This window comes from Anser anser (assembly GCF_964211835.1).
Source record: "Anser anser genome assembly, chromosome: 1".
Taxonomy (NCBI): domain Eukaryota; kingdom Metazoa; phylum Chordata; class Aves; order Anseriformes; family Anatidae; genus Anser; species Anser anser.
In genome coordinates, this window is record NC_139720.1 from 75,985,301 (window position 1) to 76,007,660 (window position 22,360).

Sequence of the window (22,360 nt, forward strand, 5' to 3'; positions counted from 1 at the left end):
TCCTTGCTAGTGGATATTCACAGTGATCTCTCTAGCTGGGATCCTTTCAACCCGCTCAGTCTGCTCATCCAAAGCTTGTCTGCTGCACTAGTGTAGGCACTGCTACCTTCTCTTGGAACAGGAAGGAATTCTCACAGAAGTGGGCAAGCTTTGTTTTTTTGATGGCCTACCTTCACCACAGCAGGTCAAATCAAAGGGTAGAAAGGAGCTTTGTTGATAATCATATTCCAGACTCAAACTGCAACTCACTTTGGACCCTGGCCACTTGCTACATGATCACTGCATAAAACAGGAGCACCTCTCTAATAAACTACAACCAGAAATACATTTAATGAAAATCTTCAAAGAAAGCAGGATAAATATTCAGCCTCTTTCATTTACCCAGTCCCCATCTAACCCTAATGAAAAGCGAAAACGATGAGTGCCCCTGAGAAAGGCTAATAGCAGCCCTGTCAAAATATATAGGTTTAACGAACAGACTACGCTGCAGGATGGGATTCATAACCAGAGCGGTTCCTAGATAAGCAAATAAATCCAGGACTTAAGACAGTTAAATTCTCTAAACCACTTTGGCTGGAACATTGAAGATCTTATGGGTTTGGAGGCAGGTATGATTAACGTGAGAGACTCCAAATTGTACTTTTGAGCAAGTTCAGTATAGAGGTTCTCAAAAAAATCTGCTTTATGCTTGTTACAAAATAAAATGATTCATTTAACTTTAATTTAAATAAGACATAGTTCTGTTTAAAGAAAATATATAAAACAGAATTCAGATTGGTTGACCTTCCTCCTTTAATCAAAGCAAATGTAGCACAAATAGTTTCTAAATTACAGAAGTAGACAGATGGAAGCACTAATTGTTTTAGCCTGTTTTTGGAATGGGAGTCATAGAAACATGAACAAGTTATCATGCTTTTATTATCTGCAGTAATTCCTTATGATGTTAAATGTCACCTCATACAAAGTATGAGCCTATTCGTATGAGCCTATTCTACAAAATATGTAGCCTATTCTACAGGTTAAGCTAACTCACACTGTTTCCTACAAGTTAAGATTATATAACATGGATGGTTACTGTGGGTGAGGTGATATATGGTGCATCTGAGCCTAAAGGCACTACACCAAGGAGAGCTTTAATTAACGCATGCTGCTGAACAACCAATTTTCCTCAGGCTAGAACAACAAAAAATCACTTAATCATTCAACAAAAAAATGGGGATAAAATTAGGACATCTTCAAAATATCCTTTTCGTTTAGACTAGCAGTTCTCTTAAGTACAATCAATTGAAATCCAGTGCTATTGCTCAGGTCACAAACACTGACCACACTTACAAATACTTATTCCAGGAAATTCAGTTTTACTTTGTTGTTACCAACAACATTCCAAGAAATGATACAAAAGGACTCTTTTAAAAATAAAATACAGTAAAATGTAAAAGCTTAAATATTTCTAAGTAAAAGAAAATGCAAGGTAAAAACAAACCAAGAAACTCAAATATAACCACCTGATCATAATTTAGTATTTTGCAAACTGATTCTGAGACAAACAGAATTTTTCCTCTGTTACATCCAACCACAAACAGGAATCCATCTGCTGCCTGAAAATACAAAGATACTGTCTTAAAAAACATACAATTAAAATATACAATGAATATTGATGACTACAAGGAGGTACACTTTTAAACGTGAATGTTTTTATTAAATAAAAATCACACCAAAAAGCAATTAAAAAGATTGCAAGGACCAAATCAGCCCTTCCACTGCAGACAGCTAGAGTTTCCTAAACACAGCTTTGGGAAAGAGAATGCCAGCTGCAAAACAGCTTAACTTGGAGTCATCTTACAAATCTTGCCAAACTGTGTTATTGCAGCAAAGGAAAAGAGAAAATAGCTGCAAATGAGAAAGGGTAAGAGGGTGTGGGTGTATGACTACATGCAAAAACAGGAAGATTTTCTTTCAGGCATTATTTCTGCATCTTGAAGCACAGCAAGTAACTGCAAGTATATTTATGCATAATTAAAAGCATTCCATATACTTGCATGCAAGTTTCAATATCTGCATTAAAAACATTTTATGTGTGAAACATGCTGAGTATATCTTAGTGAAAAGTCCTGTTTAGTGTACAGAGGTTACAAACCAAAACTCATCAACTACATCAAAGCACTTGCTTGAAGAAAAAGACGGGGAAGGCAGCTCTCCCAAAATAAAAAGTTAATGGCAAGCTTTAATAAAGACAACATTTAACTGACAGTTGCCTTCTACTTACCCTAAGGATTAACTGTCTGAGCTCATCATCCTTTAAAAACGAAGGTTTATATCGAACTTCGGTATAAGAGCTAGTGGAACCTGGAAAATAGTTTATTTGTAAATATGTATACAATATCAAAAGATATATTTTAGATTTATTTTTAACATAGTTATATTTAATTTTTAATTTGTAAATTCTCTTTTCAATCACAACAGCTGAATAAAAATTTATAAAAGATTTTTTTTTAAAAAAGAACCAAACAAACCTCTTAAACATACACTGATACTGAATACGGGCATACCACCAGTTACTTCCTTGCCTTTTATTTAGCAGAAAATAAGGAAGCTTCTGATCAGATATCTTTAGTATACTGCTACAGAAAAGGTATTATGAGCTCTGCATTACCTAGAAATATTTTGTAGACCTATTACAGAGCCCTTAATATCTGCTGAATCTGAGTAATTCCTATGTTATCAATTGCCTTTTGGCATGAATAAGGCTTCATTAGTACTCTATATCCAGCCATCCAAAAAATCATTCTGTGTAGTTACACTGAATAGGTATTATATGTTTGACTCACAACATATTACTGTTCTATCATCCATGGCAAACACACTAAAATCCTCCTTAGCCATTACAAGTATTTTCACATTTTTTCTAGGTATTTTTTGAGGTATATAGCAGTTGAACTTGCCAACGAATTTCAGCATTTGCTGTACTTCCATGTAGTATCTCTCATTGTCTTAAAGCACTTGTTTTGAAGATACATATGACAACTACGGCAGATAAAGTCCAGTTTTCCTAAACCATTGTTAAAATAACACTGTTTGAGCTTAAGATTTCTCATTTCATTGTCAAGATGTTGATGCTTGCTTAAACTCTAAGTGCAATTACTACCCCGCTAATCTGTGACATTATTTCTTTATGCACAATTCTCAGCCTACTTAGACCGGAGGACTTCCAGAAATTCCTTCCAACCTAAATTATTCTGAGTCCATAACTGTCATGACAGTCACATAATTAATTTCATACATTGCTTTGACTAACAACTAAAGAGGTTCTTATCAGATGCGTTTATCCATAATCAAATTTTTGGCAAGGCACAGAGTCTTTAATCTTTGCTTACAGTTGACCAAATTATTATTCTGAAACAGTGTTGCCAAAAAAAAACAACAACAAAATTTTGCATGCTGCTGATAGACCAAGCAATAAGCAACTTGTATTTGGATGTTAATTTTTCTTAGGGGAGAAAGAAAACCCGTGAACAAAGCAAGAATAGCAAAAAGAGATGAAAGAATATATCCTGGTTTGACTCTGGCACATACACAAAACACTCAATGAAATCCACATTTACTTTGTTATATGGCTGGGGACATAAGCATTTAATAAGTCTTTTTCCTAGCACTCTATAAAATTTTGTGGTGTTTTAGACTTAAATGTAATCAGCCATATTAAAGTATGTCTTGCAATGTTTCTTTTGACTACTGTCCTTGCAAGCCAAAGAAACAAAAAGAAGAAATATGATCACATTCAAATTTCATTTTTTCTTTAGTTTTATGCAAATAGTTATTGTTTTATAAAACTACACTGTACAAGATGAAACTGATCACTGAAGTAAGTTCTCTGTGCTCCCTATTAGTGCAACTACTTAGATCAGTTTCTTTAGGTAAGGATTAGCATGGTTTCCCGTTGTTGAGAAGACCTTTTTTCTGATGTCATGCTAGACAAACAACTCATTGGAAGTATTCAATATTTCATAAGTGACTTGGTTTTCAACTTGAAGTCTTCCCAGAAATTAGTTATTTTTTAAAAACGGTCTTTTTCAATGACGTTGTACATTACAAAGTCAATAATTAAACAGGAAATTCCAATACAAAGGGCTGATGCAATCACAAACTCTGCAGTAACAAACATTAGTTTGAAGACCCTTTTCTTCTCACTAGCAGTACAGCTACTGATGTTAGTATAGCACCACAGGTATTACTGTTAAAGAAAGTATGATGGAAAGTTGAGAGACAGCAGAACATTTAATTTGAGGGTTAGAAAATAACAGAAGATGGAATTGCTTGATTTTTCTATAATTTTGAAAAGGTATAGCCTTAGCTAACAAGGTATCAGACACTGAAGTACTGCTTACTATAGCAGAAAAAAATATAAATAAATGAAATTCTGGAAACTACAAATGTAAAATTAAATGAAGAATAGACTCAGAATTGAATTCAGCAAGGAAATAAAACAGAAGACCTTAGATGTATTTAACATCAAAGAAAATATGTATTATAACCCATGATAGAACAAGGACTGTCAGGATTAGTTTCCTAAAACCTACCTTTTAAAGATTTTAAGTGTTGCACAGCCATCCGTAAAACTGTAAGTTTATCTAGTTTTCGTGCCACGGGGTTGCACTGGGGTATCATAGCAGACAATTCCTCTATCAAATTATTCATTTTGTCTCTTCTTCGTTTCTCTGTTTGACTGTGAGCCTCTCTAATAAGAAAAAAAATATTTTAAGGTGTGGAACACACAATTTTCCTCATAATATTCATCAATTTAATTTTGGGAATGGAATGTATCATGACAAGCATCACTGCACTGAAATGTTTTTTTATACACATGTATTTGACAATCGGATTCATGTGAACAAAGTAGCAACAGTCACAATAATAAGTGAAATATCACAAAAACTTGATCATGTATGGCAGAAACAAGAGCTGATGAAGACTTACAAAACTGAAATTCTTCTTGTGACCCTTGAGGCCCAAGTGAATACCTTGACATCTTACTGTATACCAGACATTTGATGTCATTAGTAAATATTTGAAGACATTGCTGCTCTCTAGCCTGTGTAAGTAAGATGGGGAATTCATTCTACTACTATTTCTTTTTAAACAAATAATGCTCTAAGCACTCGCTGAAGCATCTCTGAGCTCTGTCTATGCAAACTCACAATAGTCCTGGATGAGCAATGTCTTCTTGTTATTTAAATATCTTGAAAATAACTCGTATTGAAAAAAAGACACAAATACAAGCATTTATTCACAGCACAAATGACAGAGTTACATGTGGTTATAAGAGATGCTGTGGAAACTGAAAGAAAAAGCTATGTTTCATCTATTTTTCACTAGAGGTATTTCAGAAAGCTTTCCCCCTTCATTCACCTAGTAAGGTGAATTAAGGACGGGTTTCGGCCTCTGTGCACACCCTATGTCAGATTTCATCTCAATAAGCCTCCATTCAAGAATTCAACCACCTGAAAAGAGCTTTTCTTGCACAGTTTTCATCATAAAATCCCCTCTAGGGCACACAACATTGCACATCACAAATATATTTTTATCTCAGGTCACCCTTTCTCAAATTCTTTCTAGTCAATTATGTTGACTTTCTAGCTGATCATCTTCCCTCTACCGTTTAGCTGGTCAAGAAAAGTTGAATTAATTCTATTCCCTTCTCACTCAGAAGACAAGCTAGCCACTCATTTAAAATAAGGATTATTTTCCTTTCTGATTGAGACCAGACACAATGGCAGTTAACTGACTCAAGCAACATGTTTTGGTTAACTGATCCCCAAATTCTTCCTTTTAGGCGTACTCTAACAAAGCATTGATGATAATAAAGTTTAGTAACTCTGTCCTGTTAGAAAGAGTGAAATACAGTTTTAAAGATTTAGTCTTCTATGTTTTTAATTATTTTTCTTTGGAAGCACAAAAAAGAAATTCCCCCTCCACATGGTTAATTTTGGATCACTCATAGTAATCTGCTTCCCCCTCCCACCCCCGAAGCCTTTTTTAGCTTACTTTCATCAGTTATTCTTGGCTCAGCCCGTTTTACCTTTGTATCAGAGTAGGGACAGTCAAGTAATATATTATGTATGCTCTTTGTGTACTTTGAACCTCAGGAAAATGGTTACAAACACATGGGGAAACAGAACAATCTTCCACACCTCTAATATTTGAGAATAATTTATGGATGCAGAAATCTTAGTGAAACTTGATGATTCAGAAAGCCTGCTGTTACATTCCCCAGTTACAAGCAGGAAGGGAGAAGAGCAAGTTTCCTAATAAGCTTGTGAAAAGGAACACTGGACAGAGATTAACTGTTGATGAAACCTTCAAAAATGTCTTCCAATATATACTTTTTTTTATAAACTAAAAATCCATCATCTAAGGAAAAAAATTAACAGTACAACACAAGTATCAAAGCAATGTACAAAACACAGTCTTACATAGTGATCTGAGATACTCATTAAAGAAAAACAAATTTTGGTGTTTAAAAAACTGTAAATTTGTTTTGGAACACTATTTCATTTCTTCCATTTAATTTAATGTAGACCAGATGATCTTGGAGGTCTTTTCCAACCTTGTTGTTTCTATGATAATTACTAGTTAGCATATTGCATAAATAATGCTTTTGACAAGTACTTTCTGTGAATTTTAATTTGCATTAAGGTAAGATGTGAATTCACAGTGCAGTGGCAATCATTAAGTAATTCCATATATGAGCACTTGTTCCAGAACAAGAATTCTTTGTCATGCTTTCACTGAATCCATTTTTGTGTGGGATAATTCTTAAATACCTTCATGTGTAAACAAATCTATAAGAAACAATTCCTAAATTCATGCAGACTGAGGATCAACTAGCTTCCTTTATACACAACTTGAGTGTATAGCATTTAATGCTATAAAGTTAGTACCTGAAATCTTTTATCTTAAGATGTTCTTCATCTTCACTCCTAGAGAAAACAAGATATAGAGTCTTACAATGAGTATTTAGTACTAGGCACTTCTTCCATGAATTCAAGAAGATACAGAAAATGCTATAAATTTACTGTCACTCCAACAAAACTAAAACCACAAAAATTCCTAACACAAACATCTAGAAAGTGATGCGTAACACAGATAGACAAAAGCATAATTTCCAATATTTACAGCTGTTATGTGAACATATTACAGGGATATTTCATTATTATAGAGCTATTTCTAACCTAAAGAAAACAAAATTAATGGAACATTCAAACAGCTTAAGTCCAGTCTTGATTTAGTGTATTTTTGTTTTTTAAATTTTTCAAGGGTCCTCTATTCATGTTCTTATTTCCAAAATCTGATTGCCAAAAGATTAAAAAACAACCCTAGCCTAGGCTGGGCCTAAAATATAACCTAATTGCTCAAGGACCAAAAAAGAAGTAAAAATTAAAATTTTCCCATACCCCACAGCAATGACTGAAAAGAATCTATATAAGAAAACCATAAATGAAAGATAATCATAGCACCAATATCATGATAAATACTTAGCAACAGGAAAACTTAAACAATAATTCAAACAAAGGCAATGATCTTTTCTCTTCTCCAAGATCACAGTATTCCCCACCACAATCTTTAAGAAATTCAGAAAGTGGCCTAATAGATGTCTTGCCAATTCAGTATGAGCAATTTGGTACTTGCAGAGAGGCAGTTCTATACTAATATTGGCAACTATTTTCTTTAAAAGAAATGGATACAAGCATTTTTTAAATCTATACAACAGTACTTCAGCTTTTTTTTTTTTTTTTTAATTCAGCAGTGGAGACATCTCATGCAGTACTCTAAGCTCCATTCCAGAGGAGAGACCTGCTAGCTTCAAGATCATTATAGAAGATGTGTACGTTCTGGCAGGAATGTAAGGAGACAGGCCAATCAAGCAGTGGCTGTTTCCTATAAGAAAATAGAAGTAGGAAGTGGAAGGAAAGTTGGAGACTAGAGCTTTAGAAAAGACTTCAAAAGCTGCTTCCACCTACAACCAAGCACTGACCCCAGTAAGGATGCAGCAGTCAGTGTCAAATTAACACAAGATTCAGAGATCCAGCTGTTCAACCTGGATTTTACTAGAACCCAGGCATCTTCCAGGCAGTCTGATAAGCCCGAACTCAGGATTAGGTTGGACTCACGTGACCCTAGAATTTATCTTCAGTCAAACTGTTTCAGATCTGGAGGAGTTATCAATACCTCATAGAATCATAGAATATCCTGAGTTGGAAGGGACCCTTAAGGATCATCAAGTCCAACTCTTGATACCGCACAGGTCTACCCAAAAGTTCAGACCATGTGACTAAGTGCACAGTCCAATCTCTTCTTAAATTCAGACAGGCTCGGTGCAGTGACCACTTCCCTGGGGAGCCTGTTCCAGTGTGCAACCACCCTCTCTGTGAAGAACCCTCTCCTGATGTCGAGCCTAAATTTCTCCTGCCTCAGCTTAACCCCGTTCCCGCGGGTCCTGTCACTGGTGTTAATGGAGAAAAGGTCTCCTGCCTCTCGACACCCCCTTATGAGGAAGTTGTAGACTGCGATGAGGTCTCCCCTCAGCCTCCTCTTCTCCAGGCTGAACAGGCCCAGTGACCTCAGCCGTTCCTCGTACCTAATATTTCTTCTTTCATTTTGAAATAAACTTTTACCAGAAATGTGCATATACTACAAACTCCAGTACTTAATCCCTTTTTTGTCTCAGCCTTTATTAGCAAGGCCAATTGTTCTCAGCCCCAAGCTGGAAAACAGTGACAGGGATCGAGATGAAGCACCTATAATTCACTAGAAAACTGCAGGTGACCTGCTATATCATATGATCATTCACAAGTCTATGGGGCTGGATGGGATTCATCCACAGGTACTGACTGAGCTAGCAAAAGGGCTCACCAAGCCACTTTCAATAATTTACCAGCAGTCCTGGCTAACTGGGGAGGTCTCAGTTGACTGAAGGCAAGAAAACATAACTCCAATCTACAACAAGGGCTAGAAGGAGGATCCCAGGAATCACAGGCCTATCAGTCTGACCCTGGTATCAAGGAATGTCATGGAGCAGATCATCTTGAATGTCATCTCACAGCACACACAGAAAAAATCAAGTAAGCATATGCAACCAGCATGTGTTCACAGAGAGCAGACCCTGCCTTACTGACCTGATCTCCTTCTACAGTAAGGATGACATAAAGCCTATATGTGTTGTTTACCTGGATTTCAGTAAAGCACTTGACACTTTCTCACAGTATTATCCTGGAAAAACTGCTCAAGACTTGGACAGGCGTACACTGCTGGGAGAAAAACTGGCTGTACAGCCAGACTCAGAGAGTACTAGTGAGTGGCACAGTACTGGGGCAAGCTTTGTTTAACATTGATAAAAATTATCTGGACAAGGGGATTAAGAACACCTTCTGTAAGCTTGCAGACAATGTTGAGTTAGGCAGGACTGTCAATCTGTTTGAGGGTAAAAAAGCTTTGCATAGTCATCTGGATAGACTAGATCAATGGGCTGAGTCCAATCACACAACATTCAACAAGGCTCAGTGCCAGGTTCTGCGTTTAGGCCATAAAAAGCCCATGCCGCAGTATAGTCTTGAGGAAGAGTGTCTAGAAAGCTGCCCAGCAGAAAAGGCCCTTGGGGGTGCTAGTTTGACAGCCATCTGAACACAAGCCAGCAGTGTACTCCAGTGTCCAAAAGGGCCAATGGTATTTCAGATACAAACCAGGATAGTGTGGTCAGCAGGCCTACAAAAGGGATCACCCCTCTGTGCTTGGAACTGGTGAGACCAAACCTCAAATACTGTGTTCAGTTTTGGGTCCTTCATTACAAGAAGGATATTGAGTTGCTTCAGTGGTGTGCAGAGAACAGAAAAGAAGCTGGTGTAGGGACTAGAACACAGAACTCATTACGAAGCGCTGAGGGAACAAGTTGTTTAGTCTGGAGAAAAGGAGGCTGATGGGAGACCTCATTGTTTTCTGTAACTACCTGAAAGGAGGCTGGCAGTCTCTCCTCTCAGATAACGAGCAATAGGACAAGGAAATAGTCTCAAGTTGCAGCATGGGAGATTTAGATTGTATATTAGGAGGAACTTCTGCAGAGAAAGGGTGGTGAAGCATTAGAATGGGCTGCTCAGGAAGTGGTGGAGTCCCCATCCCCGAAGAGACATACAGATGTGGCACTAAGGGACACAGGCCAGGGATGGTACTCAACAGGTCAGGTTGGTGGTTGGACTTGGTGATCTTGAAGGTCTTTTACAACCTAGATGATTCCTTGATACTGTAAAAGTTACCTTATCTGACCATAAGAGGTAAAGAGATAAAGTAGAGCCAGATCACCTGCAATGCAGCATGCAGCCTCTTGACTGTATCTCTTCCCTCAGAAGCTTCACTTAGGGAAGAAACTAGAACAAGTTTGCTGTTCAAGCAACCAGTCACAGCCTTTGATGGATTTATATAGCCTCTGTCCTAACAAATGTGCTGTTATTGATATAAATAGCTAGGTTAAAGCTACCTTGAACACAGAATGAAAGTCTACCTCATGGCTCTAATGTAGGTATCCTTAACTTGTACTAGCAAGAAGAGGATTGTTATTATTCAAAAGAAATTAAATACTGCCACCTTTTCCTCTATTTTATTATTTATTAATCATAATTCCTTATTTCTTCTAAAAATGAAGTGAGGGTCTTAAAGACAAAAAGAGGATTATCTTTATTCAAAGATTTCCATCATAAGCACAATGGAAAAATCCACAAATAGATTAACAATTTATGCTCAGAAGGTTTTAATACTACCGAATAAATCATGCACCAAATATTGACTACAAGGATAAAATAGAATACTGGACAGCTACATATAAACATATATATTCTAAGTAAGGTATTGAGGTGCAGAAAAAGAAATCACAAAGTAATCATGTAACTAATAACTATTCCATAATACACACATAGGCTTTATTTATATCGCACATCCAATATTAATTTTGGCTTGTCAACTCGTAATAACATTATTTTAACATATATGTTGTAGTTATATTTTAAGAAGCACACTGTGAAGGTTGAAAAAATTGAAAAACATTTTTAGATGTGCCAGTCCTAGAAGAGCATGAGATATTCCCTTCACCTCCTCGGCCTTATTTAACGGTTACTCTTTTCTTTCCTATTTGTATCTTAATTTCAACATGAATAAGTCTAGTAAACATATGAGCTTGTTAGTGTCATTTTTGAAAGAAACAGTAGAAAACTTTAACACTGAATGGATCTATCCACCCCACTAATTAGCTACACCTTTCGCTACACAAATACATGTCCTTAGACAAGCATTCCTTAAGGCAAACCACACAGCTTAGCTAGACAAATGGAAAAATGTGACAGAACACTGAAAACAGAAATGGGTTCATTTATAAAGAGTACCTTTTCTGAGGATCACCATCAAGTTCAACTGTATCCCTGCAAAACAGGTAATGAAGTAAGCTGAATGTACTTTGAAACGCAAGATGACTTGATATACTTAATGGTGCAGAAGTGTGGAAGTCCCACTTGATTATTCACTCATTCTCAGCAAGAATATTAGTTTTTACAAACTAATTATTAGTACTTATAAAACAATACTTTTTCAACTTGCACATGATTTTTTTTCTGACAGAAGTTTTATGAAATCAGAAACAGATCCAAACTTCAGGAAAACACTGTTGAATAACCAGCATTTTCACTAAACACGTAAAATCAACTAGTACTACAGAAAAAAAACAATGGAGACTTCTTTCAGAAGCTATTGTCTTTCGGGAGTTTTCAGAGATCTTCTCGATAGACATGAAGCTGCGAGTTGATAATTACATCAACATCCACAGTATGGCTACATTCTGTAGATCACTGGCCTATATATGGAAAAAGCATGGTTTAAAGAGAATTGCTTTAATAATCACATATACATGTAAATTTCCTACAACACCCCCCCTTTTAAAGTGGATTTTCCACACTTGTAGTGAAGAGATGCTTGTAATGCAGCAGATCTGCATGCCGACTTACTTCTAGCTGATAAATGTAACTACGAACAAAGGACTTGAAATTATATTTTTTTTTGTGTGAACAATTATTTGGTTAACTGGCATCTGTTTGGCAGTTATAAAACTGGAGAAAACAGCTAATAGTATCAGTGCACTTAAAGAGACCGAGTACTACTGCAGGAAGGTACTCATTTTTAGGTCACAGTTCTCTCTGGACATTTATATAAATGGCTGCCCTGTTCACTGAAGAAGCAGTTCTGATACTGCAACTCTACATTAAAGAGATTAAACATGATATTCAAAGATGCACTTTTGAAACTTCAAGCTACTTAATAACTACCTGCAAGCAGAACAAGAAAAAAAAGCGCCAGGATTGAAATTTCATTATTAAAGACATGTTACCAGATACTTCAGAACAGGAAGACACATTATATAAACCTACATGTATCACCTGGATTCAAGGATTCTTTTTTTGAGTTTTAATTGATCAGAACTGTCAGCACATTTAGAAGAAACTGAAATAAACAGCTGTAATAAACTTGAGATGTTCATTTGTTATTTCTATGACACAGTAACTTTCTAATCCTCTTTCCTTTATTTATGTGGAGACACAAACAATCAATTTACTTACTGGTTATCAGAATCACCTCCTTTGCGCTTCCTTGGAATCTCAGCCACAGAAGCGTTTAAAGAAGTGGTAGCAGTCTTAGTTATTGGATTCATGAGGCTGGAGACTCTAGAAGCAATGCACAGGCTTCCATCTATTGAGAAATTATCTATAAATGAAGAAAAAACACTCAGCATTCAATGCAAGCTACATCATCATGCATTCATTCTGATTTTCAGTTGTAGAAAAGAAGAAAACAAAACCCACATGTGTAGGTGACTTACACCTCTGACACAAAAAACAAGTTACACTGCTACAACCTATGTACAGAGAACAGCACATCATTTTCCTACAGTCCTATAAAGACCTCCACAACTTATTCAGACTAATGCAGTGTAAAATACACCTTTCCTCAGTTTCCAAAGACTACAGTTAAATCTCCCAGCACCTCAAGCATCCTGCTCCAAAGTCACAAGATGCAGCATTAGCTAGCAGATCCAAATATTAACTCTACATTCAATTTAAACAAAATAAAGTGAACTATGTTTTTTAAACAAGCTGAGCATCCCCCAAAAAAGAAAATTTGCTATGTTTCTGACACAAAATCTACACTTATTTGTAACATCAATCACACAGGCCAAGAGAGTCTTGAAAGCTTGTCACGTTCTACCTCAGAGTTCCCTTGAAAATTCTCCTACCAAGGAAAACAGCTTTCTTTCTCAGCCAGAAAAAAAAAAAGTCACAAGCCAAAATAATCCCAGCAACCTACTGGTAAAGGAACATACTCTCAAGGATTCTAAGCACTAATGCACTTTTTATTCCCTATCTCAGTGCAAAGTTATTACAAAGAATTACCCAGCTGATGCTTAAAGAAACAGAGCTAACTTTGTTTCAGCAACACAGGCAATCCTTTAGGCTTCCTGTGCTAGTGAGGAAAGTATCCAACATCATACAACTAGAAACAAGAAAGGATTAATTCCACAAAGCAAGTATCTCCTACTTTTGCAGGAGGCAAAAAACAAACAGGTACTTTCAAAGTCCAGCATGAAGAAAATCTGGATACTTTATTAAGAGTATTTTATTTTACAGACAGCACAGATGCTAAAAAAGTAAAAAGAATGAAGCACAGTGCATACTTTTTTCCCCTCTTGGGTATAAATGCATCTTACAGCAGAAAAATTACCTCCTAGGTTCTCATTTTCTGTTGGAATATTACTCTAGAGAGTTAAATGAAAATAGGCTAATACTTGAAGAACATTGCCTGGTCTTCCACTAATCCTCTCTCTACCAAGTCAGACTACACAGAGACAGCCCATTTTATTTTAGAAATCTCTTTAACTCATTAAGCCACATAGGAAATTCCAAAGAAAAATAGGTGGTGAAAACAGAGAATCAATAAACACTTCTCAAATAAGTAACAGCCTTTGGGCATCTACAACAGAAAGAAGAGGTAGTTACTTCAAGCACACAATACATTCAAACTAGGGATATTAAAATTATTTTAAAATAAGTTATAAATACAAGGGCAGAAATGGTAGATATTTAATTTTTTTTTGATTAATCATCACTTTATAGTTTCACTTGATATTTCTGCTACAAATTCTTGCAATTATAAAACCAAACAAAAACAATTCCAAAGGAACTTCTTATTTGTAGGGAGTAGTTTTAATTCACTTCTTTAACAGCAGTCTACAATCACTAAATAAGGTTTTTGAAGTAACAATCATTCTTCATGCATATTCATAAGAGTATTTACTAAACAGAAACCTAAATGTACCAAAGACAAGAATGCTTTCAGCACAACAAATCCTTTCATCCTTTAACAAGGCAGAACAGAACAGACCCACTGACCTAAATACTCCTTTGCACACAGATGGCCAGCCTGCTTCCTAAACCACTTCCTTTTAAAGAAACAAAAAGGAATCAAATGATGTGTCATTTACAGCTTTTCCAATTTATCCTTCATACTGTCAAAGTAACTACAATCCTTCCTGACACTGGCACTAAGTTCTGAACACTGAACCCATCTCCTCTACATTTCCTAACATCTTTTTCTTAACTAGGAAAAATCCGAATGTTTAGTTTATCAGCAACAATTTATTAGAACTTCTACATCTAAATGTTTAGGTGATAGGCTGAATCCTTACTATCACAGTGACATCTTAAGTGAAATGCCATATTAAATGCCATCTAGATATATCTTCAGGAAGATAGATAATATTAAGAATTTGTATTAATTCCTGCCGTGTACAGCATGCAGCATATACTCTTACTTATTCAAAATTATCAAAAAAAAGAACAGAAAAGAAAACAAATAGGGAAATAAATTAAAACTTCAGAACTACCAAATGCAGTAGAAAACTAAATATTTAGAATTTCACAGAAAAGAACAAGTGTTTTTAATACCTACTACTCACTGAACAAGAAGCAGACAGAAACAGTTCATAAAGCTAGGTCAGCTCTGAGAAGTCAGTAAGAACGCTTTAAAATAATCCCTTCGGGCTTTCTGTAATAGCTCTCACTATGAGACTAGGTGATTCCAAGGTGCTCGCTCTCCCTCTGAAGAACATCTTTACCTCCTGCACTCTGTGACGAGAGACTTCTTCACTCTGCCTGTACCACGTTGGGAGAGATGGATAAAGGATCCAATAAATAAGGTGTGTTTCTACGATAGGAGGTTCCTAGCTGCATTTCTACCTTTCATTTGTGCAGCTGAGGGACCTCCTTTTATTTTCCATTTCTGTGAACAGTTTCATACCATTAAAATCAAGCATTTCTAGGAACACATGAAGCAAAACTAAATGTCTCCCACTCTTGCTTCATGAACAATAACACCCAGAAAGACCATCTTTATTACAAATTTATTTTCCTGGATGATTAAAATCATTAGTTACTTTTGAAAAGAGTGACAGAAACAGTTTAGTTCAACTAGATACATTTTGTTTTGCTACTCCAAAGGCTATTACTTACACTAGTTTGGATTGCAAGGCTAACAAAATTCAAATTGACTTTTTTTTTAAACTAATGCTATTAATAATTTCACACTATTGCTAAGGCCCTGGTATGTCTATTTGCTCAGTCAACAGTATATGTTTTCAAGGAACTATTTATGACCTGCTTGGTTCTCAGTATTAAGCATGTATGCTTATCTATCTTAAAAATATTGAAGAAGCATATTAGGCATGTACATCAGGACAGTCAAATGTAATATTAGAAACAAAAAACAGCGTTGTAAGCATTGTCTCTATGAAAAAGGAAAGCCCATACAAACATATCACATGAAAAATTGTACATTCTCACTAAACTTATTAGAATTAATCAGGCAAAACCTAACATTTAAGGAAGGGCTATAAATTTATACAGTTTGGGAAAAATATGTTCAGTAATTGTTCTGTGTGAATCCCATGCAATGTATTAAAAAACAAGACTTTGGAGACCTTCTACATGTTTCTAATAACTACTGACAATAATATTTTCTAAACACATGCCACATTTCTGAGCAGTCTGTACCACTAGCAGTTTTAAGCTTTTCAGTTCCTAAACACAGGCTATTAGGAGAGGCTTACAGCCAAACTCCACCAGTCATAAAAGGTGCGATGCCTCCAAGCAAACAATTATGTCCACATCTGAACTAGCCATTCTAGGGCCTCTTGGAGAGTAGCAGACTTTTTAGGGTGATTCATATCAACCTAAAATAGACTCATACAGTTGGTTAGATGAAATTTAACATTTCTAGGGTGATTCATCTCAATCTAAAATAGATTCCCATAGTCAGTTGGATGAAATGCCGCCTATGAGTGCCTACCTCCTTCCCTTTGGTAATTACACAAAGAAGAAAGTAGCTAGCTCTGACGCTGTATCTACTCCACTGACATCTAAAGATAAGCAAGGTGAATCCCACCCAAGGTGGCTACAGACCTCTCACGCAGCTGCTGCAATACAACAGCCACAGACAGCACCTGGTAGAGTCACACACAACAAATCCCAGACAGTCCTTTAGAATTATGGCCTTAATTATGCCTTACTGCCACTTCATGATCCACTCACCTCCCTGTCAAAGTTCAGCTTTTGGCTAGTGATAAATTCACTCCCCATGGGCTCTCCTGAAATATTCATTTAATATTAAAACATATTTGTCACTTCTCAGAATCATCAAAATGAAATCGTACAAGATACACATAGGCACTCCAAACATAAGTGGAAAAATACAAGTAATGTAGATAATAATAAATTAATACAAAACCTCTTTATCTGCCCTCATTATTTTTTTTTAAGCAACTAAAAAACAACATCTAAATCCACCTACTGGGATATTGCAGTAAAACATATTTGAAGTAAGATATCAATGAGCAAGTATCTTTCAAGAAAAACAACAAAGCAACCTTTTGGGTGGCATTCTGTGTGCATTTGTCCTCAGAAGATACAATGCAGAACTATTCTCCATGTCACAGCTCAGCAGCTGCTTAAGGAAGTCCAAGCTTTGACAAGTTTCAAGAAGTCAAAATTGTGTTAGAAGTGAATGTAGTTAAGGTGGCACATAAGTGGTCCTTACTCTAACTTGCTAGATTACTTACTGAAATTGAAGTCTACTCACATGAGCTACTAGGCTATGTCTATTAGTAAATACTACAGCAGAGCAGCAACTGGCCAGCAGAGCGAAGCAGGTGGTTACAGAAGTCCCCATTCCTAGTTTTTCAGTTGTCCAGGGAGCTTATGTTAAATCCCATTCAATCCGGTTCACTGGACCAAGAAACCTTACAATGCATGTTTTAAAGCTGTCTGAGAACCAACCCTTGGTTCAGTCCTTTACATCTGGAGTTGGAGTACATTTGGTATATGCCTGGAGTGGCATTAGCTTTCCTACAATACCATTCTAGCTTAGTTTCTTCTGAAAGGAGTCTACTTCATTTATAAAAAGCTGCAGAGCAGTAAGTGAGGATGACTGAGAATTCACTTCAAAATAATGCTGTTGCTCTGAACCTAAACGCCAACACGTGCACATAGCCTCCAAGTACATACTTGATATAAGGGTCTCAGCCTGAAGCCCTTATGAACACAGTCATAAAGAGAAGCAGAGGTATGAACACACACAAGTACCTAAGCAACCTAGATTTTCTAAACTGAGGTACTACTCAAGATGCCAGTTGGATTCTTAAGTTTCACAATGCTTAAGACATGCTCAAAATTTTTGTTTGAAGATCTAGAAGTCTCTGGTTTCCTAAGCAATTACAGATGTAACTAGCTGCACATGCACTGGTGCATACTCATACAAGATAGCTATTGATTCAATTGATTTCAAATAGCTTTACATCACGTAAATTGCTTTATTTTACTACAAAACTGTTTTTCTAAAATCATTCTAATGAATTCTTACTGCAGGTTTTTATTACAGAATGAGAAAAACTGTATGCGTATTCTACATACCTACAGTACTTTATGCTGTATGAGGAAGAAAGTTACAGGCACCATGATATGCATTACTTTACAGGTCCTGCAGGTCTGAACACATATAAAGCAGGCAACCATATTTTCTAAATAGGGGTGACAGTTGTATTAAATATTTGGGGGTTTACAGCTTTAAAACAGGCCGTGAAAACCATCTTCAAAGTACTTACAGCAAGTTTACCATCCAGATCACAGCCCACAGTATACCTTCCTTTAAAGCTAGGACAACTGTTTTAATCAGGGATAAGTTCTGAAAATACCAGAAAGGTATTGTCTAAAACAGGTGTTTTTTTGTGTATCACACTTCATAAGCATGCATAAACAGGAAAAAGATGCATACTTCAGTAAATAGAGAAACTCTTACAGGTTGGCTTAAGAACACTGGATTTGTTTTTATTATCACAAAATGCTGAAAAATTTTAATATCCCAAATTATAAAAATTTGAACCAAATATTAATATAGGCCACTGATTTTTTTCTGCATCTACGCTCATTTATTTTCACCATTCAGAAAATATACTCAAGAATCACAACTAATTAAATAATATATTCACTTAATAGATCTCAAACACCAATGACTTGTCCAAACCTATTAGTTTATTACAAAGTATAACTGTAACTAGCTAATGAAAAGATACCAAACAAGCCCTTGAAAGATTACCCTGCCTTCCTAGTTACTTCCAGGCTCAAATCAGGTCACTGATAGAAACTGAGAGTCTCATATATCTCAGTTCATTACAAGGCGGGGAACAAAACAAACCAAAAAACCTCTCCGATCATATACTGCTAAAGGAATTGAGTATACCTGGTTTTACTTGAATCAAAAACTTGCAAGAAAAGGCTGACTCCATCAAGCCTGCTGAAGAACTCCCACATTTTCAGCAGGTCCTGGAGCCCAAACAGGGAATTTTCAACAGAGTATGCATATTGATTCACTTTCCAGTCACCCACAAAGTGGTTTTATTCTTACGGTGAAGATGATTCTGAACTGATGTTAACTGTCCAGTTTAGAGTTTGTCTTTAATAATGTGCAAGTATACTAACAATAATGTGTATATTCAAGTGAAAAAAAAAATACTAAGAAGCTGACCAGTATGGATCTATTCCCAACAAATGAAGATACTTTTATATTTAAAAAAGTTGATAGAAAAAGACTCTGTTTCTTCAAAATCTGTTAAAAGAAGTATACACATTGAGTAACAACAAAACCAGGGAGGAAGGTTTCTTCCACACTAAAACATAAAAGCCTACGGTTCATTACCTTTCCATTTGTAAATGGAAAAATGACCACAATGAGCTTTCTTTATTTTTATTATTTCCTTCCCATGCATCACATAGAAACAATAAAAGCTTGTTTCAAACACAACTTTACACACTGCAAAAACCTTGTGAAATAAGAAACACTTTGTTTTCAAACACTGATTACTTTCTACAAAATTATACCTGTATTTGAACAGCCAAAAAACAGAGACAGAAAAATGCCTGTTTCTTCTAGACAACTAGGATCCCCATCTATCTTAAAACACATACAATCCAATACGTATTAAAACAACAACTAAACCTAGAAGAATCAGTGCTAACTAAACAGAACCGCAATGATGGTTTAGGAGAGATTTCTTCACTTCTGTTTTTCAAAACCCCAGAAGAGGAAACAACACACCCGTTTTCAAGGCAGGGGGAGCACAAGCAGCTGCAGCTGGTTTACAACTTGCCTTGTTTTAGTACCAGAAACTTAAGATTATGAATAGGAAGATCAAACCTTGCTCACTATACAGGCGTAGGCACGTGCATGCAGGAGCCAAAAATCACTACACTTAGAATACTAAATTACGTTTGCCTGCCAAAAAGTCATCCTAGCATATGAGGTGCATAGCTAATTGCATATCAGAAACAGCGTACTAAGTCAAACATAGAGAAACCTTTGCAGCCCACACCACATCAGTATGACGCCACATCTGTAGCTTAAACAAAGTGAAGTGTAGTGTGGACATTGTGCTCGGGGCTCCTCTGGACAGGCACAGTCCACCGCCGTTGCATCCACCCCTGCACACCTCAGCTACACTCCAAACAGAGTACGGCTCGGGCTGGAAGGGACCTTAAAGATCACCCAAATCCAACCCCAAGAAAGAATTGAAGACACAAGAAGAAAGGAGATGGCACAGCTCCGAGCACACTCAAGCCAAGCGCACGCAGGGCTGAGCACCCTCCCTGCCCCAGGCTTGCAGCACCCCAGCCCCACTCACGGTGTCCCACCGACAGGCAGACAGACGGGCGGACAACCACACCAGGTCGCGCCCCGCGGGCGGCGCCCACCCCGACCCACACCTGCCCGCGCCCACAGCGGCCGCCCCCCGCCACCTTCGGCAGCCCGCCGCTCCTCCTCGGCCCCCTCGGCGCTCCCCGCTCCTGCCTCGGCCATGGCGGGCGCCCCCGGCCCCGGCGGCATGCGGGAGGTGAGCTAAGGTGAGGCGTAACAGAACGGAACAGCCCGGCCCAAGGGCGGGCTCTCCGACACCCCGCCGAGCTCCCCCCCACCCTTCACTAGCACCGCCTCAGCAGCGCCAGCCCCGCCGCCATTTTACCCCCCCCTTCCCCGCCCCGCCACCATCTCACGCCCCCCCGCCCGGCGGGGCGGTTCTCGCGAGATAGCGACGGGGCGGGCGGGGAGCAGTCAGGGGCGGACGGCTGCTGAGTGAGGGAAGGGAAGGTGTGGCAGAAAGCCCTCAGTGGGAATCTTGGCGTGATTTTGGTTGGGTGACACTTTTTTGGGGGTCATTTGCTCCGCCGTGTGGGCAGGGCGATGAACAGTCACACATGCAAGTAAAAAGTAGCACAAAAATAGTTAACTCTTACCAACATGGTGAATTGTGTCAGCAGACCTGCATTCTGCTAGGCACTGAGTGTGTAACCTTGGTTTTGACTAATGCCAGGTGTGTGCTTTCAAAGTGAAGATACCCAGTATCCTCACTGCATCTTGGTTCGCATCCTGGAGTTGTCTGGCTGTGTGAGAACTGTATTCCTTCTGTGTGGAAACCTCAAGTTGCACGTGAAATTGCTTAATGTGCTGCACCTGGTAATGGGCATCTGCTCCACACGACTCCACTAGAGCTAACCTGAAATGAAATCTCTCCAATGTGTGGTGTGGGCACCAGGACCTCAGCAATACCTGTTCCTCTTAACAGAACCACTTTTACTGTGTTGCCCCAGCTCACTCATGTAGCCTCTGTTTGCTCAGTTCAAGCTGTTAAGAACAGGCTGTTGCCTAAGTCTCTTGCATCCTTGACTTGCGGAAAACTGACTCCACAATCAGTAAGATTGTAAAGTAGGTACGTTTATTCAGCACTGGGCAGCACGGGGGGGTAGTCCCACCAAAGTCTTGCGCATATGCATATTCATAACTTGTCCCCACTTCATCTTAAAATTAGTTCCAAGAAGTTATTTCCATAAGCTCCTCCCATCTGCACTTGTGCAGTGTCTCCTGGTGGTTGTTGCCGGGGGTCGTGGGGATGAAGGTTGTTGACTCTTCCTCGCCACCGCCAGTTGACCTCTTGTCCTTGTGCAGACTCAGTTGCTCCTTGGCTCTTGTCCATCCGCAGGACCAGTTTCTGCCAGTTTCTTAAGACAGGCTCACAATCTTATCATGAGACTAACCTTGGTAAGGGGCCCAAGGCTTCTTGCTTTAATTAATTTGTGCAATGCACAATAGTTAGCAAAGACACTAAGTAGCATCTACTAGTTTAATACTGTCAGCGCTCTATCTCTATTTGCTAAGATTCTCCTAATTCCCTCTCTCATCCTTACCTGAGCCATCTTGCATCTTGCATATTATGTTCTTGCATGTGTCCCTGCACCTACTTGTTGAACTCATGTTCAAGGGGCCAAGTGTGTACAGGGCAGCTGGATCCAGGTGATCTGAGACCTGTGTGAAGGAAGCTACCTCTGCAGGTGTACTGTTCCATTGACTTCCAGAGCTTCTGGCAGTTACTAGTAATGGGGGCTCCTTTGGAACTAGCAAAAGTAGGTGCACTATTCTCAAAGTGTATCAGATTGTCAGCATCTGTTCTAGAGGTTAATGTTTAAGTTGTTAAAATTTCTATCTTTGTGCAACAGACAACAATCACAAAAGTGATTGCTTTTTTGGTCTGGAGGCATAACAAAATTATTCTCTAAGATAAAAAGAAAAGCATCCTTTGCTAAAAGTGAAAAAGAAAATTAAATACACAAAAAAGCATGTTGGTTTTAATAAAAGCAAGAATATTATTTACCTAGGTATTTTCATAATTAATTACATT

At 37.7% G+C, this 22,360-nt stretch overlaps 1 protein-coding gene across 6 annotated transcripts in view; it reads right to left on the reverse strand.

Annotated features, from left to right (window-relative positions):
- Nucleotides 1-20,652, reverse strand: part of BMAL2 (basic helix-loop-helix ARNT like 2) — a 41,298-nt gene extending 20,646 nt beyond the window's left edge. The window contains exons 1-9 of one of the 6 annotated variants that reach the window (XM_083813142.1): nt 20,427-20,562; nt 15,041-15,236; nt 14,475-14,524; nt 12,648-12,792; nt 11,424-11,459; nt 6,939-6,977; nt 4,578-4,735; nt 2,267-2,346; nt 1,506-1,598 (exon numbers count right to left, since the gene is read on the reverse strand). In XM_083813142.1, coding sequence (XP_083669268.1) covers nt 1,506-1,598; nt 2,267-2,346; nt 4,578-4,735; nt 6,939-6,977; nt 11,424-11,459; nt 12,648-12,792; nt 14,475-14,524; nt 15,041-15,069 — 630 coding nt within the window. In that variant the 5' untranslated portion in view covers nt 15,070-15,236; nt 20,427-20,562. Of the gene's footprint in view, nt 1-1,505; nt 1,599-2,266; nt 2,347-4,577; nt 4,736-6,938; nt 6,978-11,423; nt 11,460-12,647; nt 12,793-14,474; nt 14,525-15,040; nt 15,237-17,005; nt 17,102-20,426 lie in introns of all 6 variants that reach the window. The other 5 variants (XM_083813140.1, XM_083813139.1, XM_083813144.1 and 2 more) reach the window with 5 other exon arrangements.
- Between the last annotated feature and the right edge of the window lie 1,708 nt (nt 20,653-22,360).